Source organism: Balearica regulorum, chromosome 12 (assembly GCF_011004875.1).
Source record: "Balearica regulorum gibbericeps isolate bBalReg1 chromosome 12, bBalReg1.pri, whole genome shotgun sequence".
In the NCBI taxonomy this organism is placed as follows: Eukaryota; Metazoa; Chordata; class Aves; order Gruiformes; family Gruidae; genus Balearica; species Balearica regulorum.
This window is the reverse complement of record NC_046195.1, coordinates 2,785,180-2,809,105: the sequence shown is the minus strand read 5'-3', so window position 1 is coordinate 2,809,105 and position 23,926 is coordinate 2,785,180. Positions and strand designations below refer to the sequence as shown.

General features: G+C 46.3%; 1 protein-coding gene across 3 annotated transcripts in view; it reads left to right on the top strand.

The window, feature by feature from the left end:
- Positions 1–23,475, top strand: part of SIN3A (SIN3 transcription regulator family member A) — a 34,184-nt gene extending 10,709 nt beyond the window's left edge. For all 3 annotated transcript variants that reach the window (XM_075764954.1, XM_075764955.1, XM_075764953.1), the window contains 19 exons: positions 521–697; positions 2,480–2,586; positions 3,066–3,348; positions 5,703–5,954; positions 6,498–6,650; positions 7,020–7,178; positions 8,437–8,526; positions 9,960–10,078; positions 11,962–12,172; positions 14,031–14,147; positions 14,871–15,109; positions 15,604–15,787; positions 15,971–16,544; positions 16,970–17,139; positions 18,318–18,491; positions 19,322–19,414; positions 19,734–19,828; positions 20,074–20,281; positions 22,462–23,475. In XM_075764954.1, coding sequence (XP_075621069.1) covers positions 521–697; positions 2,480–2,586; positions 3,066–3,348; positions 5,703–5,954; positions 6,498–6,650; positions 7,020–7,178; positions 8,437–8,526; positions 9,960–10,078; positions 11,962–12,172; positions 14,031–14,147; positions 14,871–15,109; positions 15,604–15,787; positions 15,971–16,544; positions 16,970–17,139; positions 18,318–18,491; positions 19,322–19,414; positions 19,734–19,828; positions 20,074–20,281; positions 22,462–22,692 — 3,636 coding nt within the window. In that variant the 3' untranslated portion in view covers positions 22,693–23,475. The remainder of the gene's footprint in view (positions 1–520; positions 698–2,479; positions 2,587–3,065; positions 3,349–5,702; positions 5,955–6,497; positions 6,651–7,019; positions 7,179–8,436; positions 8,527–9,959; positions 10,079–11,961; positions 12,173–14,030; positions 14,148–14,870; positions 15,110–15,603; positions 15,788–15,970; positions 16,545–16,969; positions 17,140–18,317; positions 18,492–19,321; positions 19,415–19,733; positions 19,829–20,073; positions 20,282–22,461) is intronic.
- The last annotated feature ends 451 nt before the right edge of the window (positions 23,476–23,926 follow it).

Here is a 23,926-nt window from a genome sequence, read left to right as displayed (position 1 = left end):
CCTGCTGGGGCCAGAGAGCCACAGTTTGATTTCCAGTACCCAAACTGCACAGCAGGAGTGTGAAAGCTCTTAAAGATTCACTCATTTAAATTATTGCTTATGATAGAAAGTCTTTTTGAGAGAAAAGAGAGAACTTTGACTCTTGTCAGACTGAAAAAATCCCATTTTAAGCTCCTTTTGCAGGTCTTTATGTTAGTGTTGGCGACTAGACAGCCAGCGAGCCTGCAGGCTGGAGAGAACCTGTGTTTGCAGAGAGGACTCTCCTGTATTTGGAGTATAGGATGAGAGCTGTCTTGGTTCGTTTTTAGGTCTCTGGGGGTCATTGTTGATGAAAACAGAAGAGATTTTTTGAGTTAAGGTTGTTAGCAGTCATGGTTAAAGGACAAACTGTGTTCTGCTTCCTTAAAATCTTACTTGTGTCTCTGGGTCCGGGATGGCTGATGTTGCTCTCTGCCCGTGCAGCAAGCGGAGCCGGCCATGAAGCCGCGGCCGTACGTGACGTCCTCTTTTGCTTTGCCAGGTATCGGCCGTACCGCAGAGCTCAGGTAGCCACGGGCCAGCCATCGCAGCCGTCCACAGCGGCCACCACCACACCACGCCGGTGCAGCCTCACGGGAGCCAGGTGGTGCAGAGCCACACTCACCCCACACCGCCAGCCGTGCCGGTGCAGGGGCAGCAGCAGTTCCAGAGGCTCAAGGTAACGCTGAGCATTGCTGCCTTAAGTAAACCGACTTTTTTTTTGGAGGAGGAGGAGGAGATCTGCTGTCAGGCAAGGGGAACTGAGCTAATAGTTGTTTTATTAAACGGGTATTTGAAATGAAAGCGTGGTTAAAGCGGGGATGCGTGAGTGAGCTCTTTCGCTTCTGGGTGAGAGCAAGAGGGGTGAAGAGCATCCAGATATACCCAAGACATACAGCAGAAAAGATCTTCCCACGTCGCCTTTGGAATCTAGTAAACTTTAGGGAAAGTTTATATAGCGGCCTCGAGAAACGGGGAAAGTTGTCGAAAGGATTTCATTCACATTGCTGAGCTGACTTGTGGAATTGCTCAGTCTGTGCCTGGATCCTGGAGAAACCGGGAGCCTTTTCCCATTCGGTGCATAGGGGAGGCCTCCCTGCACAGCCAGCTTTCATGACAAGGCTTCAATGTGTCTCCTGTTCGGAGGACTGTTGAATACAAAAAGGGACTTCTCTTTCTGCCTTAAACCCTGTTGCTTCAAATAATGTAATAAAAAAAAAAAAAATGGACTTGCTAGGAAAAGGTCAGGGGCAGGAAGGAAAAGGAAGAAATATTGCTCGGAATATTCGTGTGAATGGGTTAAATTACCAAAACATTTGGCGCTTTTCTGAACACATGGCTTCTGTGGGTGGCTGTGTGGGAGTAATTTGGGAGTAAGGAAGGCTCTATTCTCAGATTATGTGCTGTAAAATCCTTAAAAAAAGAGAAAACTCCACCAAAAATAACCCATTTAAGTAGCTACATTTGGTTCAGCTCTAGCGAGAAGGCACATATACACGAATTGATGCCGATTTCTTAGTCTCTTCCAAATACGGTGCAAGACTCTTCCAGTTTTGGTGGAACCCGCTGCCTTGTGGGGTGGGAGGCCCTTTCCTTTGGCTGAATGTAGGACGCTTCGTTTCTAGAGACCTCTGAAAATGGTTTCAAACCGTGTGGTTCTTTCTCCTTGATGGCAAACCCTCTGCTGATGCAAAATTGGGGCTATGCATGGTAGTCTTTCTTCCTTTGCGGTCTAATTTCAGACGAAATAGAGGTTCTGTGTGTAGCTCTCGCAGCTGATGAGCGTGTGGCTGTCGGAGGCGATAGGGACCCAGAGCTCTCGCTTTAGGCTGTGCCTGTTCTTTCAGTACGTCTGAAAATTGGATGTTGGTACACGAACGGTTCATAAACTTCTTGCTGTTTCGAGGTGTAAAACAATTTACCGCCCACAGTTGCCATTTTCAAAATCCTTCTATGTCGAAGTGAAATGTCTGGCTTTTAGAAAAAAAAAAAAAAAAACACAAAAACTGCAAGCGTGTGTACCTGGCAGACATCTACTACACTGAATATGTCATTTCCACTTTCTGCTTATTCTTAGGGTTCCATAATAATTTCCACATATGAATGCAGGAAAAATACTCAGTCTAGTTCTGTTTATCCTAGCAGTCACTTCAGTGATGGTAAATTTGGAGTATGGTTGGGGGGTTTTTTTTGAGTAATTCTGCTGATCCGTGTTGCTTTTTTTTTCTTTTTGTTTCTTTTTGGTACAGTTTTGTCTTGTGAGCCGGGAGTAGGGAGTGAATATCTCTTACTCAAATGGTGCTGGTAGCACCCTAACCAGGCTAATGATCTTTTGCTCTTTCATTCCCTGCCCAGGCTCAGTTTTCAAATAATGTGTTTTCAAATAACGTGTGTTTTGTAGAGCAATGGGAGTTGAAATAAAATCCTCTCTGCTAATATAACCTGTCTGTTCTGTCCCCAGGTGGAGGATGCATTGTCTTATCTCGACCAGGTGAAGCTGCAGTTCGGTAGCCAGCCACAGGTCTACAATGACTTCTTGGATATTATGAAGGAATTTAAATCTCAGAGGTAACAAGCTGCATTTTGCTTCTTCCTTCCAGGTTAGAAAGAGCGTCTGTGGGAGCACAGAGTAGGAGCTAAATTCTGTCCTTCCATGTGTAGAGTAACACACCTCTAGCAGTAACGTAAAAGCAGTCGTGTGCTTTTTTTTCTGAAAGTTAAATGCATCCCTTCATTTCTACTAAATCTCTGCGTAGAGTGGGAGTTCACAAGTTCAGCCTCGACAGCTGATTCATCTGACTGTCTGGTTGTCTGCCCATTAATAATGGTCAGACTTGGGACTAGATCTCATAGATATAAAATGCTGTCTGGATTAATAAAATAGTTCTAATGTTGTTCTTGAGTTCAATAGTGGATTTACAGGAATGGGTTTTGCATTGTTTCAGGTAAGGTAAAAATTCTAACGGGAAATTCTGGTGCGGAGAACTTGGTGCACCACTGAAAGGGTCTCTGAGGATTGTGACATTTTGATCTTATTCCTCCTTCAGTATTGACACTCCAGGAGTGATCAGCCGCGTCTCGCAGCTCTTCAAGGGCCACCCAGACTTGATCATGGGTTTCAACACCTTCTTGCCGCCCGGTTACAAGATTGAGGTGCAGACGAATGATATGGTGAATGTGACAACACCAGGGCAGGTTCACCAGATCCCCACTCACGGTCTGCAGCCCCAGCCGCAGCCCCAGCCGCAGCATCAGTCGCAGCCTTCAGCGCAATCAACCCCAACACCAGCACAGCCAGCGCCGCAGCCTCCGCCTGCCAAAATCAGTAAGGTGAGAGGCTTTGAGTGACATACGTTGATAACACGGGGATCCTGCTGCCTCCAGCTGAAACTGGTGTGGAGCTAGAGACCGAAAAAGGAACTTCCACGCTGCTTTTTCACAGTATTCGTGCACCTGCGTGGGTTGTGCTTCTGCTGCTGGATTAGTTTCTCCTTTTTCCAACTTCAAGATGCGTCCTAGTTGATTTGATTCAAATAAGCCACCTTAAAGCTTTCGAAAAGCCCTGTGGCTTTTAGTGGGGAACCGAAAGGTGCTCGGAGCATCTGATAAAGTACGCACCTTATTCAGGGAGTGATCCAGCAGCTCCAGGAAAAGATCCCTGAAATGCATTTGACTTTGCAAGAAGGGCTTCCTGATTGAAGCACTGAGCACATGCTGGACTGCCCGCTTTTGGGTATATTGTCATAGAATAACTGAAGTCCCAAGAAATCCCCCATAAAACAGAGGCCACGATAAAGATGTTGCTCTTGTCCGTGAAAGTTAGTGTGTGGTTTCCAATGCTTGGGGCAATTAGGCCTTTAGAAGAGCTTGATTAGCGACGTGGTAGATTCTGGGCTGCTTGAAGTCTTGTTTTCAGGTCAGACGTCTGTTGTAAAAGAGTAGTCTAGTTTAGCCGTCAGTTAGATGGGCACAGGAGTCTTTGGCAAAATCAAAAGTGCAAGAGTTCAGACAAGATGACCACGATGTTGCCTTTAGGTATCGGTTTCTGTGCCTGAAACTGAGACCTTTCAATAACAAAAGGAATTTGACTCTCCGCTGTAGATATAATCCAGATGCTACTGCCCAACAGATGTATTTTATGTGATTGAAAACAGAATAGGATAATATAAGAGGCATTCAGGGAGCTTAATCGAGATAAAATGTTATGTATTTCAGCCTGAAAATGTGGAAAGATTTGGGAGCCTTAGGCAGGGGAAGAATCCCCAAAGTTTCAAGGGTTAATCTCTAAACTGTACAATTAGCTAACTGTTGGCTGGAAAAGAAAAAAGAAAGGAAGGAATACGCAGTTAGAAAGCAGCAGGATTCAAAATGTGGCAATAAGGTGATCTCTAGTCAAACATTGGTGGGACTTGCAAGCCCTCGTGTTCAGAAATGGCAAAGCAAAACGTGCGAAAAGATTTGCGAAGCTGAAAACTGCAAAGCTAAGGCATTCTGGAATTAACTTACCTGTGCCAGATTTCAAGGCTTTTCTCCGAAGTAGTGGTACGTGCCCGCAGAGGAGAGGGAGCAGGCCCTTTCTCATCACTGTGGGCTAGATGGTTTTCTCCCCATTGACCTGCAAACGGAGCTATTTTTGCTGAAACTTTAAAATGAACCCGAGGGACATGCTAGATACTGAGGTGAGATTTCCTTACCAGGCAGGTAAAGCCGTATGGATCTTGTAATAGGATGCTTTTGGCCATCCTAAGACAGTTATCTGCACCGTGATAACTGAGTGAAAACTCTGTGTCCTACACGTTTAGAAGGTGAGAGGATGGAGCATTTCCATTTCAAAATGCCACCTCAAAACTGCTGCTCAGTTTTCCTGTGGCTGTTAGGTGTCTATTAAGAGTATTCAAAATAATTACTCTGAGAGCCTTATCTGCCTGCTCTTTGTCTCAATATTGAAAGAAATTCCAGTTTTCCCTTGCCTGTTGCCTTACTTTGTGCATCCCAGAATTCTTCACTAGGGGCAAAATAACTTGCTGCGTCGGAGCAAGGCATTTTGGCTCTGTTAAATTTTTGAGATTGTCGGATTTCACTCAAAAGCAATCAGCAAGAGAAAACAACTGTTAAGAGCAACGGCTTGAATGGTCCAGACGTTTTATTCCTGATAAAATGTAGTCTCTACTGGCCCACTAAATATTTATTCATTTACTTACTTTGGATAATAGCTTTCTTAGTCTGCCTGTATTTGTGCTTCTGTTAATCTTTAAAACCCATGAAACAGGTTCTGACTATGAAATGGTACTTCTTAATTTTAACTCTTGAACAGCAGTTTCTGCTTAGACAGTCAGTCGGAAATGTACGGTTGATGGAAGACGTGGTTAAAATTCCTTAGACCTGTGAATGGAATAATTGTTTTGTAGCAGTTTTAAAAGAAAAAAAACCCAACAGTCTTTTGAGGAAGTCCAGGGCCATTCTATGGGAAGAGGTTGTTTGATTGGAGCAGGAGATTTCATCTGCTTGATATATTCCAACTCAGACGTATCTCTGTTGAATCCGTGTTGTTCCACCATTGGTATCGGTTACAGTACTGTGCTGGGTTGTTTCCTCTGGATATGGTCCATACGTGGAATAAAACCGCCTTTATTCCAAAGAGAAAAGAACCTGCTAATTTCGAACGTGGCTTCTTTTCTTCTTAGCCATCGCAGTTGCAGGCACATACTCCCGCCAGCCAGCAAACTCCCCCAATTCCACCGTACGCATCACCACGCTCGCCACCGGTCCAACCTCATACGCCTGTGACAATCTCTCTGGGAACCACACCGTCCCTGCAGAACAATCAGCCTGTTGAGTTTAATCACGCCATCAACTATGTCAACAAGATCAAGAATCGGTTCCAGGGACAACCAGACATCTACAAAGCCTTCCTGGAGATCCTCCATACGTATCAGGTGAGCGTGAACAAGGCAGATTTGAGCATACGCATGGTTATTTCTCTTTCTTTGCCACAGGAGCTACCTGTGCCTGTCCAAGACTTACGTTTGGGTCTTCTGCTGGATTAATGTTGGCCAACAAGCTAAGCAGAGCTCTTGCAAATCCAGAGATTGTGTAGTGGCGCGAAACAATAGATTTCGGTCCATTGTCTTTGTTTGCAAGTGTCCGAAATGCCTTTTTTTAAAATCCTATTTGGTGTTTTTCCATGAGCGTGGATCAGGAAGAGACAATGTGGACGTAGTACTGCGTTAAAAGTAAAGAAACCCCTTCCTTCATCTGCGTCCTACCAGTCCAGGGCCAGCTGGGCATTTACTATGTAGTATATGTATTTAGTATATACAAGAATCATGCTATTAATACGGTATCATTCTTTCCGTAAGATGCTGAGACCTTTGCTATTTCATTCTTTATATCACCAAGGGTTTTTTCCTGTTTCTCTTTGTTACTTAAATAGTTTTGCACGTCCTTTTTTCTGACGCTTCTCCTCTTTCCTCTGACAGAAAGAGCAGCGTAACGCCAAGGAGGCAGGAGGTAACTACACGCCGGCTTTGACGGAGCAGGAGGTGTACGCGCAGGTGGCTCGCCTCTTCAAGAACCAGGAGGATCTGCTCTCGGAGTTCGGGCAGTTCCTGCCTGATGCCAACAGCTCTGTGGTGAGTCTTCTTGGAGATAGACTGGAACTGAAACACCTAGTGGATAACTGTCCTGTGCGTAGCCAGAGTGCAGAAAAACGTGCTTTTGCTGTTTGTATCTTGGGTGGTTTGTTGTGGGGTATTTTTGGAGTTTTTTTTGAGTGATCTTTTACTGAGGGTAGGAATGGGGTCAGGGTGGTAGATTGTGTTTTCTGGACATAACTTGTCTTTTAAATACAATCTCTTTGCCTAAAAGGGTTGTTCTAGGACCGCAATATCTGCAGTAAAATACGTTGGTCACCTAGAGCTAGGAGGAGCAGGCATATTTTTTTTTTTGCCTGGATGCGTGGAACTCAGCTCTAATGGTCTTATGGTTTGTCTCTAAATAAGCTGTTAAGTAAGACAACTGCAGAGAAAGTGGAATCGGTAAGAAATGATCACGGTGGCACGGTGAAGAAGCCACAGCTCAACAACAAACAGCAAAGACCCAACCAGAATGGCTGTCAGATCCGACGGCACTCGGGAACTGGAGCAACCCCTCCGGTGAAGGTAAGGGCGTGTTGCTGCTCCTTCGGCAGCCCCCTTTTTCCCCAGGAGGCCGTGGCAGATGCATTTTACGAATCCGTGCGATTTTGAACACGGAAACTAATGCTTGCCTTGAAAGGAAACTTTTTGAAGTCCTTGTTTCTAAGCGCACGGCAAGATTTTTCACAAACTGGTGGTGTTATCTGTACCTGAGGGCGGTAATAGTTACTTGGCAGGCTTGGGAAGAACAGGGTTTTCATCATTTTATGAGGATGCTGTGGAATGCAGCAATGGGGGTAGTTTTATCGGGGAATAAAGCGGTGTTTGGTGATGAGGGGGAGATGCGGGGTGTGAAGGGAAAAGTCTCGGGAAAATGGCAAACTAAATTTGGCCAAAATCTGTAGCGATGTTTCTAGGCTGAGGGCAAGATAAAAGCGTCCCTAAAAGCTTTGTTGTAGTAGAATTTGGAGCAGATGCAGTGGAATCGTGTTTGCTCGTCTTTCCTATGATAAACCTGATAACACAATGATGAATGATTATTCTCTTAGCAGAGTTTGCCCTTTTCAAATGACGCACGTTTTGAGAGAGCGAGGCTTTGTAGTGTAATAAAAACGATCTCGTGGCCGGGTGGTTTAGTGTTTGTGCAGTAGGGACAAGTTCACCTGCTTTGTTTGAAGGTGGTGTATCTTGTTTTGTGATGAAAAGCATTAGCACACCTAATTGTACCATTTAAATCCAGTGATGTACTGCCCCTTCTGCCCTTTCTCCACCCCTTCAGATAAAGGGCAGCAAAATAAAACACGTTTAGGAGGCACCTTTCGGCCTTTCTGAGGATGTAGAGTGCAGTGCTGGTATGTGGAAAATAGAGGATCTTGCAGTGGAATGCGAGAGGGGAAAAGAAATACGATAATTGTAGGGAGGTGTAAGACTTGAAAAACTGATAAGAAAAAAAACAGGTTTATTTTGGTAATTTTGTAAACTAGTTAGAAAAAATGAGATACGCTGTAGCATGGCTGTCAATCAACTAGTTACAGAAAAGGATGCAACAGTGTATTAAAAATATTTGGCGTTCTGTGCTACTGATTAACCTTTACTAGATTAACTTGTGACACATACTTTCCTGCAAGTTTCCTCCCCCCAAAAACCACCTTTCTTTTATTTGAAAGCAAGCGGTGGGGTGGGGAACCTGAAACCCTTGTGTGACAGATAATTAAAATACGGCATCTTGCTCTGCTGAAAAGCCCTTTTTTTTTTTTTCTTGCCTTTTTTTTTCTGTTAACAGAAGAAACCGAAGCTGCTTGGTTTAAAAGACCAGTCTTTGGCGGAAGCCAGCAAACATGGTGCGGGGACAGAATCTCTCTTCTTTGAGAAGGTGAGAAGCGAGATTCAGAGAAAGCCGTCTCGCGTCATTGATTTATGTTCTTAGTGTATAGATTTTTGGATTTTTGTCACAGTGAAGTATGTGAGAGATATATATATGCCACCCTGATAACATTTGTCAGCTCAACCTCAGATGTATTGTGTGACCTCTAAGTCAGATCCATTGAATTTTTTTAAAAGGCCGATGATCTTTTTTACGTGGGTATTTGTGGTTTTTCCCCCAAAGGTCATTCTCCACCTTTTCACCCGCTGCTGCTGCAGTTGATTTGCAGGAATAAGAATTTTTTTCCTGTAACGCACACTCAAAAATTTTTTTCACCTTTATCAAATCCCCGTACAGCTTGCTGTACCCATCCACAATCAGCTGCCTGCGGTGTGGGAACTCGGTTTACAAAGCAGCTGATTCATGTTGACATTGAGTTTGTTTTGTTGGTTTTTTTTTTCCCCGAGAGATGAATTTAATTAATTGCACAGTTGTTACCTGTTGCTGGTTTACCACGTTGAACGAATGAAGGATATGTGGGATGTTTCCAAGTGGTACCTTGTAAGATGTCCATACATTTCCTTATGGCTCAGAGGGGAGTATACAGTGAATGTAAACAAACCTTTTAATTAATATCCACGTGTCGATGAAAGTCTCGGTTGCTTGCTGGTGATGTGGTACGTTTTGCAGCATGCTGCAGACCAGCTAATGGTAACTGGGAACCCATCCATCGCTCGGAGGACGTGTAGGTGTTAACATGAGTAAACCTAGAAATCCCTGCTGTAGAATTATAACCGTAATGGCGAATATCTTAATGGTGATAGATCTCCGTTTGATGCGTAGATGCTAACTGTTCTCGTGGGAAGGGTAATGGCGTTGGGATGAATTGTTTGGCTTCCTTGTACTGTGAAGATAAGGGTTAAAGACACCGGCTTACCGATGATAACACAAGCTGCACTGCAGGCAGAGGCCGGAGCGGTATTGCCCCGGGCATAGGTGTCTTACCCCTGCTCCCTACTTGCCTTTAAACACCAGAGAATATTGCAGCCTGGGTGGGTTTGTGGCGCTGCACTGACAACTGACGTTGTCCACGATTCCAGCATTTCGTAATCCAGCTGTTAGGGGGTTCTTGGGAGGGATTTCCTTCTTCACTTGCAACTCCTTTCCTCAGAGAAACACACCGGGTGCTGACATATAATATATATAAAATACACCGTTGCAGGGTGTACCCAGCACGGCGATGGTTCACGTCAGTATCTATTTGTCTGGCCCCGTGTACCCTGTTCGACTCCCATAAAGATTTGCATTCTCATTCCGTGTGTAATCTCCGTGCATCGGTGGGAAGGACAGTGTTGAATCCAGGTCTCCTGGACAGCGATAGCGTACACTGCTTGGTCTCACCCTGACAGCAACTGTTTTCCTCTTTTTTTTCTCTCTGTAAGGTCCGCAAAGCTCTGCGTAGCACAGAAGCTTACGAAAATTTCCTCCGCTGCCTGGTTATTTTCAACCAGGAGGTGATCTCCCGGGCTGAGCTTGTACAGCTCGTTTCTCCGTTCCTGGGGTAAGTGGAGCCTGTTTCCTTACGTGAGGTGAGAAGTTTAATCCCCTTGATCCGTTTCTGTTGCAAAACCAGGAAAGAAACTCTAACCTTTGTGGTCGTTCAGGGGAACGCGTCTCCTGTGGTTGCGTGGCATGGAGGAGGAGGAACGCTGCCCTGGGAGCCGGGCGGTGGTTCCTCAGGCCACAAAATCCACCTGAGATGGAGTCCCCCTGCACTTCCCGCTTCCTCCGCTGTTGGTCGGTTCAACTTTTACCTGGATAGCCTGCCACTGCTTAATTCTCTGTCCACTAAACGACTGCACAAGTTGCTTCCGTGGTAGTGCGTTCTCTGATCTGCTGTTCCTTCCAGCTCGGCCTGGCTGTCACCAACTTCATGCTCTTCTGCGCCGTCCTTTTCTATTTCTTGTGCAAGAGGAGGTGAGAGAGGGATTCCTGTCTATGTCTTAGCAGGCAGGCAGCATTCACGAGCAGTGCCGGTAGCACTTGCTGCATTTCTTCCTTTTTCAGAAGCGCAAACAGAATTATTTAGCAGCCTGTTACTGCAGTCTTTTGCTCTGGAATCACGGATTATTTCACTTGAGAAAAGATTGACTGCCTAATTATATAGGAGATGTCCCCTAAAGAAAAGAGTGCTGGTATAAAGTCACTAAAATTTCCAGAAAACAGCTGAATTCTGTCATGAAGCCAAAAATGATAAGGAATGCTATAGTTTAAATAGGAATTATGACTTCCATAACTGCCAGTAGTGTACAGAACGACTCCGTATTAATCAGCTAACACCAACCGATAGCCTCTCATCAACTTTGGGCAGCAAGATTAATGTTTCTTCTTCCTGCGATTTGAGTTCCTGGTCCCAAGGGAGAAGGCAATAGCAACGTAAATTGGGTTCAGGACCCCATTTCAGTAGGTAGAGTGCAAAAAACCGCCCCAAGGAGCTTCCAGTCTCTCTGTAGCTCCACTGGAATTAGTCAGGCATCAGCAGGATGCTACCTTTAGCTAAGAAAGGTGAAATATTCAACAAAAAATTCTGGATTTCTCCCACCTAGTGTCTGTGCTCCTAGCTACAAGGGTGAATATCAGTATTGGGAAAGGTATAATACAGTTTTCTTAGTCTGCAGTTGGACATGATTGTCTGTCATGTAATGAAAAAGCAATAAATGAGCAGTGATTCAATTAGCCTCAGTAACAGGTTCAATTCCTCATATTGCTGGAGCTTTGTGCGAGATAAGAGGGGTTGAACAGATGCAGTATTTTACACTAATAAATTCTTCAGAGAACTTTTCTCTACCAGCCGACAAGGGCTTCTTCACGGTTTGCGCTGGTCTGAGGAGGCAGCACTGGTTGAAGCGGTCGTTCAGCACTAAAGTGTTTTGCCGTACAGTTATGGAATCGCTGTTCAGTTTCTTCTTGCTGCCTTTTGGCAAGGAAGGGTCTGTTTAAGGTTAAGAACGTTGGCAAATGATTAGGAATCTGGCCTGGCATGGCTACCAGGGTAGTTTGGGAGAGCTGGATGTGACCTGCAATGGGTGCTGCCCGTGCAGTGAAAGCTTTGGCCGTTGTTCCTTCCTTGCCACTCGTCTTGCGGGGACTGTACCCATGAGGCGTGTGGAGGATATATCTGTGCTTGTCTGCGTATCCCTGGCAATATGGGGGGTAATCCTAAAGCACCTTGGAGCAATCCACCACCCGATCGACAAACAGGTATTTGGTCAGGCTCCGTGGAGGTAGGATTGGGCAGAGAGGGTCCTCTCTCACCAGACTAATTCAGAGGGTTTTCTTGGACACAGTCTGTCTGTAGTGATCAGTTGTAGCCCCAGCATCACAGCTCAGCACCAGTTTGATTTCTACTTAGCTAGTTTTTCACTTCCTTCATTTTATTTTTAGGAAATTCCCAGAATTGTTCACTTGGTTTAAAAACTTTCTGGGGTATAAAGAGTCTGTTCACATGGAGACGTATCCGAAGGAACGGGCTACCGAGGGGATTGCCATGGAGATAGACTATGCCTCCTGTAAAAGACTGGGCTCCAGCTACCGAGCCTTACCCAAGAGCTACCAGCAACCCAAGTGCACGGGGCGGACTCCGCTGTGTAAAGAGGTAAGATGATCTCTGATGGGAATTGCGTGATAGAGGAAGTCTATTCCCGGAGGGATGGAGCGAGGATGAGAGGAACAGAACGACAGGATGGGGAATTTATTTTGTATCCATGTGCTATGCCCAGGGATGTCAGGGCACGTCTGCTCTCTGCTTGCTCCTGCAAACGCCTGGATCGTGTCCAGAAGCTATTGCACAGGGCAAGGCGTCGCTCTAGGAATGGGTTATGTCAGAACCTGGCTGGGAGATGCCATGCCCGCGTGGCTTTCACGGTTGGCATTAGCTCCTCCCCAGTGGCGCTTGTGAAAGGGTTGTGTAAAGCGTTGTTGGGCAGCAGCTGGAAAAAAAACCAACAGCCAAATAGTTGTCATGTTTAAATAAAGTAAAATATAGGGTGATTAGGTATGTATGGTTTATATTTTATAAGGTGTGAAAAGAACATTAAGATTACACTCTTAAGTAGGAAATGACAGAACTATTTTTCTGTATGGTCTGAATGTGATCTTGGGGATCTTTTACAAGGCAGTACGTAATTCAAGATTATTGCTACCTTTTTAACCCAATTTGCACTTAGTCTGCTTTCAGAGTTGTCTCTAGACCAACCTTAAAGGGAAATCACGTTTTCTGTAGACAGATTCTCCCATGTATCCCTCACGTCCTTCTTTTTTTCTACCTGAAATGCTAAGATGACCTCTGTCTTGAGAAACGGTTGCGTTGCTTTGGGAAATCAGCTCCCTACAGGGGAGCCTTCTTGGTCAAGAGTCAAAGCTGGTCTCCCAACAGAGTGTTGCAGGCTCAGATGTTCTCCTTGAGTCCCTTAATCTCTTGTAATCACCTTTTGATCAAAGTGGGAATGGCACTGGCCGATCCTGTTCCTTCACTGGTGTTGAAGGTAATGCTTTGGAGGTGAGAGAGCAGGATTCTTGCTGAAGGCTGGTTAATAAACATGTCGCTCACTGGAGGAGGAGACAGCCCCAGAAATCCCTTCCGTGGGTGATTGCCATCACGAAGAGCGAGGAGATTGCCTTTAGGGAACAATCACGGGGTTTGTGATGTTCGGGTTTTCCTACGGAGGTGAGGAGGACGAACGCGGGTGACCAAGTCACGCAGTTAGCAGCGGTGATAGGTGTTCGGCTGAAGCGATGGCACGATAGTGAGAAACAACCTGGGTGAGAGACAATTGCAAGTTTTTTAATCTAAGTCCTGACACGTCTCTGAAAAGTGTCCTGTGTGATGCAGTTACGAACTTTTCTTCCTGTGAGAATCTAATGAGTCAGTTGTTCGGGCTTCAGGTTTGTGAAAACTGGGCCTGCCAAAAATCAAGGCTGCCTGCCAAAATCCTTCTTTCTTTGCCTTTGGCCCCTTTGAGGTTGTGTTTTTGACTGGGAGGTGGAGAAAGCTGCAGGTGCTCAGCAGCTTTGTCAGGAAAGGTGTTGCTGGGCTATGGATTTATATTCCCAATTAGCCTTATTTGGAGGTAGAAACCACGTACTGCCTAACAGTCACGTCTGACGTGATGACCACCCAGCGTTGTCGATGATGAATCACGCGCATGATGAACCAGCTGGTTGCAGTTGACTAATCCAAATTAATGGAAAAGCTTCTTTCGCCTTTCTTTTTCTCTTCCCTTGCAAGTTTGTTTTTTCTCACAGCTCCAGCTAATGAATCTTTCAGACTGCCTGGATGTTTCAGTTCTGGCTGTTCGGGGTTCTGGTTGGTGTCTTGGCTTTGGAAGGAACGCGTGATTTTTACGACTGGGGAATTAGATCCTTCTGTCAGAAAACTGGGCTCAGAAGTGGCCAAGTGTGATCCCTTTGGGTCACTGACGGTGACTCTTGTCTCCCCCCCATCTCCCTCAAAGGTTTTGAATGACACCTGGGTCTCCTTCCCATCCTGGTCCGAAGACTCCACCTTCGTGAGCTCCAAGAAAACGCAATACGAAGAGCACATCTACAGGTGTGAGGATGAGCGTTTCGAGGTAAATTGCTTTTCCTTGATTCACGTCTCGGAAAGCTTGGGGTTCTGTGAACAGTTAACAATCTTGACGTAATTATACCTTTAATATTACTGCTTAGAATCTGTTTTTATTGTGTGTCTATCACCTGTTTTTTGCATAAAAGCTTGCGTTCTCTTAATGCACGAAGCAGCAGCTGCATAACCACCTCCCGCTCCAAGCTACCACCCCTGCCCCTTGCTTTTTGGGCAGAGCTCTTCGTTCACACCGCTCCGGATGAAATTGTTCAATGGCCAGTGTATAATCGATGCACCTTTTCCGTTCTTACTGCCCACGTAATGCACAAGAATGTGCATTCCCCTGTAATAATCTGAAAAGTGATACGTTCAGGATGTTAAATGATTGACGTCTTGACTTGAAATGGAAGTTAGCTTGGCAATTACCTGAAAACGCTCGGATTTGGCACGTCCTTCTGTAGAGTAACTGTCAATTGTGTTCTATTCCCAGGTGGAAAATGTAATTTCCGAACAGTATCGTTCTGGTAGCCTTTGAATTCTTATGCAGTATTATCTAGGTAGCAGATAAAATATAATTGGATTATTTTAGAGCAGCCGAACATGGAAACCACTGCTCGAGTACACCTTGTTAAACATGCACGGCTTCTTGTTTCATGTCACTTAAATGTTAGCTTCTGTGAAGTATCATGTTTTATCTATTCAACAATGGCTAACGCACCATTCGCTTCAGCTGGATGTTGTCTTGGAGACCAACCTGGCAACGATCCGCGTCCTTGAGGCGATCCAAAAGAAACTCTCGCGCTTGTCTGCCGAAGAGCAGGCCAAATTCCGGCTGGACAACACTCTGGGTGGCACTTCGGAGGTGATCCACCGCAAGGCTCTCCAGAGGATATATGCTGACAAAGCAGCCGACATCATTGATGGACTTCGGAAGAACCCATCTGTGGCTGTTCCCATTGTACTGAAAAGGTACTGACTGCTCTAGCACCCTGCCCCGGGCCTCTACCGAAGGATAACGCACCATACGTGATCCAGATTTCTGTAAAAGTAGCTAATTTCCGCCCCTAAAGCGCGTGACCTCCACGAGGCTGTCAGTGAAGAAGTGCATTTTAGGTTCTGGTCACTGGCTGTATTTCATAATAATCACCTAGAAAGCGGGAATTACCCTTCTGAAACAAAAACCTTACCAGCTCAGCTGGAGGGATGTAAAGCTCTTGTTGTCTCCTCTTAAACCTTGCTTCTTCCCTGGTGTCAACATCGTGTGTAAGATGAGAAAACTGTCTGTACTGCATGGATTGTTCCAGGGCTAAATTTAATCCCTTTCCAAATCCCGCGGCCGTACGTGACCGTGGGCCCCATTTCAGAAAGAGTTTAGCTCTTCTCTACGCTGGCCAGGAACTGTGGGACTTGCTCAGAGTGGGACCTTTATGTCTCTTAGTTTACCCTTGTTTTCTTGATCCAAGGTTAAAGATGAAAGAGGAAGAGTGGCGAGAAGCCCAGAGAGGATTTAATAAAGTCTGGCGAGAGCAGAATGAGAAGTATTACCTGAAATCCTTGGACCACCAGGGCATCAACTTCAAGCAGAATGATACCAAGGTCCTGAGGTCAAAGAGTCTCCTTAATGAGATTGAAAGCATCTATGATGAGGTAAGACGGTCACCAATAGTTTCCTTCCCTCGAGCTTCTCTAGTTTGCAAGTGCAGTTTCAGTTCCTGTTCCTCACCGCACGATGAGAGAAGAAGTCTGTGCCGCTGGCAGAGCTTTCTGAAAGGCTCTCGGGTGGAGAGAGGTGTTTGGGACTAATTTCTGTGCTGTTTTTCTCATTTGTAGAGGCAAGAGCAGGCTTCAGAAGACAACGCTGGAGTCCCCACAGGCCCACACCTATCACTAGCCTATGAAGACAAGCAGATCCTGGAAGATGCTGCCTCTCTCATCATCCACCACGTGAAGCGACAGACGGGAATCCAGAAAGAGGACAAGTACAAAATCAAGCAGATCATGTATCACTTCATTCCAGACCTGCTGTTTGCTCAGCGGGGTGAACTCTCAGATGTGGAAGAGGAGGAAGAAGAGGAAATGGATGTGGACGAAGCTACCGGGGCTGCAAAAAAGCACAACGGCGTTGGGGGCAGTCCTCCCAAAACCAAGCTGATGTTCAACAACACGACGGCCCAGAAGCTGCGGGGCATGGATGAGGTCTACAATCTCTTCTACGTGAACAGCAACTGGTACATATTCATGCGGCTGCATCAGATCCTGTGCTTGCGGCTGCTGAGGATCTGCACCCAGGCCGAGCGGCAGATCGAAGAGGAGACGCGGGAAAGGGAGTGGGAGAGGGAAGTGCTGGGCATAAAGCGAGACAAGAGCGACAGTCCTGCCATCCAGCTGCGACTGAAGGAGCCTAGTGAGTGACTGCTGGTGGGAGGCCGGGGAAGAAAGATGCTTTTATTTGTTGACAGGGGCTTACTTTTATTGTTGGCAGGGCTTACTTGGTGTCCTGTCACCCTTTAAGACGGGGGGAATCTCTCTTATTGTCGCTGGGCAGTACTGGATTGAGGGAGGAGATGGGAAGGTGTGGGGTATGTGGGCTTTAAATAGCTTTAAAAAGTCTTTTGGCAATAAAGGCCTCATGGAGGAGGCTAGAGCTGGAAAGCAGGAGACTATGAAAGTACCTGTGGCCTTAAAAGGGCTCATTGAAATGTCTATAAAAGACAAACTTAAGTCTATTCCAGTAACTCTTCAGCTTGGCTGGGTAGTCTGAGGACCAAAACTGAAAGCAACTCTTCCTGGAGGTGGTATGTTCATCTCTCCCCTTCTCTCTTGTTGCAGTGGACATCGATGTTGAGGATTATTACCCGGCCTTCCTGGACATGGTGCGTAATCTCCTGGATGGGAACATGGACTCGTCGCAGTACGAGGACTCCTTGCGCGAAATGTTCACCATTCACGCCTACATCGCCTTTACCATGGACAAGCTGATCCAGAGCATTGTTCGACAGGTGACTGCCAGCAAAGGCTGGAAGGGTGGATGGGATGGTCCAGGGTAGAGAAAGTAGCCGGGCTATTTCTGGCCATGAGAGCCCAGGCCCACGTCGGAGGGGGAGTGTTGTATGTCTAAACGGGGAATTTCAGGGGTGAGCAGGTAAATTCTGAATGTTTTTTAACCCAGCTCTAACACCAATGTAGAGAGACGTCATAAAAGGTAATTTCTGATGTATTTAAACTATTGAGAATATCCTCTCTGTGTGTATAGAGTTCTCTCTTTGCTTTCCAGAAGTTTTAGGGTATAAATATTCAACTTCAAAGCGTTTCCAGAGCTAATCTTGCTTTAATTTTTGGGGGTGAAAAAAAAAAAAAAAGAAAAAGAAAAGAATTAAATGACATTTAAATAATTTCTTTCCTTTTCACCAGTGCTGTAGGAGCAGTGCATGGCTTTTTTCTAAAAAGCTTTGTGTCTCTCTTATCTGGCTGTTTGAGTAGCTCGTTTGGGCTGTTAAACTCTAGTCTTTTTATTGGGCTGGTAGGAAGAATGTGTGATCAAGAGAAAAATTCTTCATGCGCCTTTTTGTAGCATAAAGAACAAAAACAGACACAAGGGGCTGGAAGTGGAATGGCTTGAAAGGCCTCTCCGCTTTCAGAAGGGAAGAGCTGCTTTTCAGAAGCCCTGTACTTCGGTCCAGAGATTAACAGAATTCAAAAGACAGTCAAGCGACTTTTGATTTTTCAACTTGTACAAAATAAGGATTTGATACTAAATCTCCCACCCCTCTCTTCAGACATGGCAGCGGTGCCTTGCTGTGGAGGGGATACCCTGTGTCACGGTGCTCTGGCCCTTCCTCCCCTGTTGCTGATCAGGATGTTCCCTGCCCATGTTTTGTTTTTGTGGTTGTTTTTTGTTTTTTGTTTTTTTTTTCTCTGAGTAGCTGTACTTTGCCACCTGCTAATTTTTTTACAGATACTCTGTTGTTTTGGTTTTTTTACGTAGCTGCAGAGATCATCTGCAACTGGTAGAAGTTACTAAAAATGTAGCCTTAAACTCATGTTTTTTCAGCCTTTTTTTTTTTTTTTCTTCTCCATTTAGGCTTAAACCTTTGTTTCTACATCTTTATTTCTTTCTGTTCTGGGCATGTAGCAGACTCCCTGACTGACACCTTCCCTGTGTTCTGCCTTTTTGCAGCTCCAGCACATAGTGAGCGATGAGATCTGCGTACAGGTAACAGACCTTTACCTTTCGGAGAACAGCAACGGAGCAACAGGAGGTCTTCTCGCTTCCCAGTCTTCTCGTACTCTTCTGGAGGCTGCGTACCAGCGCAAAGCCGAGCAGCTCATGTCAGAGGAAAACTGTTTCAAGGTAAAACCGGGCTGCGAACCATGCTGTAAAAGCAGCAAGCAGTGAGGGTGGGTGCCTCATGAGAAGGGAGAGGCACCAGCGTTGTAAAAAAGGAGCCTTTTTTAGGCACCTGAGGACTTTCTGTAGCTCTAAAAATTGAAGGTTTTGGTGGCACGTCCACAGCTTTTGGCACATAGGTTAATACTTCTGTAATGGCCCCTCGGAAATGAGGTTTCAAGGAGAACTATATTTCCTGCAACAGCAATGAATATCCCTTGCACTTCACAACATCTTTGGGTTGTATTGTATTGGTTTTAATTTGTTAGCTCAAACTTCTCCTGTTTCTCTTGTGTCTCAACCTTTGACGACTGCGGGGAGATCTGCTGGTACTGACTGGGCATTAAATCATTGCTGACTGCATACGTTGCTAAAGAAACCTGGTGCGCTGTGCTAATCAAATCCATACTTCCTTTGCCTAAGACGCAGGAAGTGGTCAGACCCTTTCTGAGCGAGTAAAGTACTTTGGATAAAAGCCTGCGCGTATAAGCTCTCTTCCCTTGCCCTCAAATTTATTTTGGGGGCTCAAGAAGGACCCGCGCCACTCCAAAAACAGCAACAAAAAGAAAGATTTTTCAAAAAGCTTTACCGTTTTTCTGTTCCGCAAAGATTGTTCACTTTGGCTAGCGTTTTCCCTTTGCTGTCGAGAATGTGGGAAGCACAGCTTTTTCCCTTCAAACTGCAAACTTGCCTCGTTCTCCCTTTGAGAAGTTGAGGTTGGTTGTTGTTTGTTTGGTTTTTTCTTTTTTGATTCAAAACCTCTTACCGAAGTCCCTTCTGCCTTTTCTTTATAGCTGATGTTCATTCAGAGCAGAGGTCAAGTTCAGTTAACCATTGAACTGCTGGACACAGAAGAGGAGAACTCTGATGACCCTGTAGAAGCAGAGGTAAGAGCAGCTTGCCCAGAGAGCCGTCTGTGACAAGGGTGTCCGGTTGACTGTTGTTGTGGTCCGTTAGCATCAAGGAGAGACGCCGTAGGGCTTTCAGTGTTGTGAGCAGGCAAATCCTTCTTGGTTTATTTTGTATTAGAAAACCCTCAAAACCACATAGAGAAACATTGTACCTGCCTTTTTGGGGATAAGATGCACGGAGCATTCAAAAGTGTCCTTGTGTTCATCCATATAACTTCCAGCTTAGCCTCCTTAACCATCCCGTGTTGTTTGGTGGGAAGGCAGTGCCTGATCTCTGCTCTGTGCTCATTTCCAGCGCTGGTCGGACTACGTGGAGCGGTACGTCAACTCCGATTCTACCTCCCCCGAGCTCCGGGAGCACCTGGCCCAAAAACCAGTCTTCCTGCCGCGGTGAGTGGCCAGGCTGTGCCGTGAACCCCTACCCGATGAGCTTTATCTGGCCGTAGAGAGCAGAGCCGACCGCTCCAGCACGGTGCTTGGACGGTCAATCTCGCCTGTATTTTAATGCAACAGGCAGTTGTGCTCCAAGCTGTTTGCCAGGCTTTTGAGAGGCCAGCACAGATCTGCTGGCTACATCCAGCCTAATACTTCTAGAGGGTGAACACTAATTCCAAGAGGGATTCTCTGGTTTGCAGGAATCTGAGGCGGATCCGTAAGTGTCAGCGTGGTCGGGAGCAGCAGGAGAAGGAAGGGAAGGAGGGAAACAGTAAGAAGTCCATGGAGAACGTGGAGAGCTTGGACAAGCTGGAGTGTAAATTCAAACTGAACTCCTATAAGATGGTGTACGTGATCAAATCGGAGGATTACATGTACAGGAGGACTGCTCTGCTGCGAGCTCAGCAGGTAGGAGAGAGTGGAAGGACTGGGGGGTGGGCAGCTGGTGTTTCCTGGGACCCTCTTCTCCCACAGATGAGGTGGGGAGAGTCAGATGAAACGTCTTTGGGCATCCCAATGGGTAACAATCAGCGGTCTTTGTGGTGACATGTGAGAGCGCCTGTTCTTCCAGGGCTTCCCCAAAGCAGAATGCAGAGCATCAAATGCCTTCTGTCCCCGTGGATCCCCCCTGGGTACCGTCCCCTCGTCGTTTCCTGTCCCCACGGTCACAGAGAGCAGCTCTAGAAAAGCTGGTTTTGTGGCAAGGATGGGAGTGGTGAGGTCACTCATACAGGAAAAAATCCCCGTGGATATTTTTCCAGGGCTTGGCAGTTCTGGACCCGGGGGGAGAAGTCTGTGACATCTCACGTCTAGCAGTCGATATTCCCGATTCCTGATTTAAATTGGAATTTGACTTTTTGAAGTTACTGAAGTTTGCTTTTGGTTCTCTGCCGAAAGTAGCTGTTGGGGCAAGGGAAGGAGGATGTGACTGGGATAGGTGGGGAGGCAGGGGAGTGGAGATGCAGGGGAGGAAGGAAGTGTTGGCTCTCTGCCTGTTCTTGAGCTGTAAAGGTTGGGGTTTATTCAAGGTGAAAACAGCCTGTGACTCCACATTGACCAAATTCAAGGGAATTTGACTGGAGAAATCCAATTTGGTCTTCTAAAGGCTTTGACACTCAAGTTAGTTTTCTCATCCCGGTAGAGAAGAGCAGGGAGCTTCAGCAGCAAACTCCACTTCTAGTCTGGCTATTTAGACTTGAGGTTTGAAATACTTGGCTATAACTTTATTATAATTATTTAAAACACAATCTTAAGCAGAATGCCATTGCTCAGAATGGAAAAGAAAGTAAAACCTGCCAGATTCAGACAAAAATTACTAACTTAAGCAACTAGAAGCAGAGGTACCTGAGAGGCTCTGTCTCTTCTGTAGCTGCAGAGATTGTTTTCGGGTTTATGAAATTATTTCCTTTTCTGAGCAAACCACTGACCACTGAGAAAATTCCCTGGGCGATGCAGGAGTGGGAGAGGTGCGTGCTGCTTCCTGCCTAGGAAATCATCCTTCACGGCTCCGTTTTAGTCATGTATTTAGACTTAGAAAACAACTACTCACCACCTGTTTGTTGCTGATGAAATAGGAATAATGGTTTTATTTCATTAGTTGTAAAGTCATTTTGTTAAACTTGCGTTTCCAGCAGATGAGAGTGTTGTATTTCAGTAGTAACTCTTCGAAATGCCGATACTTAGGGTTTTGATTGAATTCTGTCTGTCCCATTCCACAAACCTCAAGGAAAAGTAATCTGATAAACAGGATACTATGTGCCAAGTGCTTTTCAGGGAGAATCTGAACGTAAGGCAAATTATTGCATATATAGCATGCAGCATAGCCCCTCGGTTGCTGAGGTGCACCAAAGGAGCTGCAGAAGCGACACTGAACTCCAAATCTATTAGCAGTTAACACTGAGAAGCAGTCAGCCTTTGGGAGGAGAACAAACCAAATAATAAAATACATAAGTTTTAATCTTGGGGTTTAATTATATTTCCTGGTTTTAATTATGACTGTAGTCATGGCTTTCAAGCATCTGTCCTGGATTTTAACATTCCTTAGGCAGATGCTTTTACTCCAAAACATGTGCATTTTTTTTCTCTCCTCGTGCTTCTGTGAAGCCAGTGGTTCTCAAACCTTTTAAGACTCGACCCGGTTCTTAATTTTTCCGGAGCAGCTGGGTCCCCTTACACGTGTAACGCGTGTTCAGCTTGTTCTCCCCTGGGACCGTGCCTGTCCGTGGCAGGCTGGAGGCAGACCCCGAGGGCTGGGGAGAGCAGGGCTTGCTTGGGCGATGCAGAAGGGATTCTGTGCTGGGCATGCAGCTCTCGGGTTCCCGTGGGATATGTTCTGTGTCCTGAGCCTGAGAGCCGCTGTATTAAACAAAGAGCATAAATCTTTTGGTATTCCCGAGTTCATTTTGCCACTGTAATTGCCTTGGAGAGGAGAGCCCGGGGCCTTTATCAGAGCTTTTCCTCCGTCGTTAGCAAGAGCTAGTGCCTGCGCTGATCCCCTCGGTTGTGCCAAACAGCACCCGAGCTTTGCGTAGTGCTGCAATTTGGGGGCCAAAGCCACCTCTTTCTAACGCCTCTTCCTATTTCTGTAGTCCCACGAGAGAGTGAGCAAGCGGCTGCACCAGCGGTTCCAAGCCTGGGTGGACAAATGGACCAAGGAGCACGTGCCCCGCGAAATGGCAGCCGAGACAAACAAGTGGCTAATGGGCGAAGGGTTGGAGGGTTTGGTGCCCTGCACCACCACCTGTGACACAGAGACCCTGCACTTTGTGAGCATTAACAAGTACCGCGTCAAATACGGCACAATATTCAAGACACCGTAAGATTTTCCCCCCGCCTTGGGGTGAGGGAAGAGCCCGGGAGATGTGTGTGTGTGTGCGCGCATCAAGGAAAGGAGGAAGATGCCTTTCTCCCCTCACTGTGTATCTCCGTAACATGGCCACTTGACTAGTGCGTGGCTGGTACAACCTGTCACCAGCGGGATTCCCTGTAGGGACACGCGGATATCCGCCGGGATCGCGGGTCGCCGGCCCTTTTGACCTCGGCACGCGTCCCCAGAGAGCGGGAAGGACCCTTCTCTGAACTGAGCCATCCCAGAGGAACGCAACGAGCTCGTACACACCAGCAGCGTCGAGGTATTGACTCCCCGGAGCCCCTGAACGACGAGGGAAAAGAACCGGAGGTTCTCCACAACCGGACCGTTCGGATGTGTCCCGAAATCCCCAGGTGCCTGTCGCAAACGGATTCTCCTCCCTTTACGCTGGCGCCGGCAGCCGGGCTCCTGCGCGGGGCCGTGGGGAAGCCCGACGCCGCCTCACGGAGCGGACCCTGGGTTCCTCTCGCCTCCCTCTCCTCCCTGCCAGGCTGGACTCACCCCGTGCAGATCGGTCTGTCCTTTCTAGTGCCAGTGGAACTGTTTCTTTTTCTTTTTTTTTTGTTTTCCCCCTCTTTATTCTTTTTTTTTTTTGGTACCTGCTTGTTTACTAGTCTCTCCTAGTGCCATGCACCAGCTTTTCACACACATGTACGTACACACACACAACAGAGAACAACACGATTTTAACATGTTCCCCTCCTTTTTTGTAAATAAATGTACAAATTGTCAATTTTTTGGGGTTTTTTTTTTTTTGGTTGGTTTTGTTTTTATTAAAGGAAGTATGCTTGATGTGCTAGCATAACTGTACTAGCTTCTTGTGTACCATAGTACCAGGTGGCTTGAGAATTAGTACCGACAGACAGACTGACGAAGACATTTATTACACTTTTTACCAAAGGGAGTTATCATTGTAGTGCTTTTGTGTGGAAACTTTTTTCTCCTTTTTTTGTAAATAAAAATAATGTCTTTGTTCTTAACTGGAGGAAGACACTCGCTCACCCACAGCCCCGTTCCTGGTCTGAAAGGCACCGTGACAGCATGCAGTTTTTTGGGGTGGGGAAAAGGGGAAGGGGGGGGGGGGGGGGGGGGGGTGTGGGGGGGGAGGCCGCGCATCCGACCGTTTTGTACGATTGGCTTCACAATCTGAGAGGAAAAAGCAAAAGCAGAGGCAGCGTGCGCGT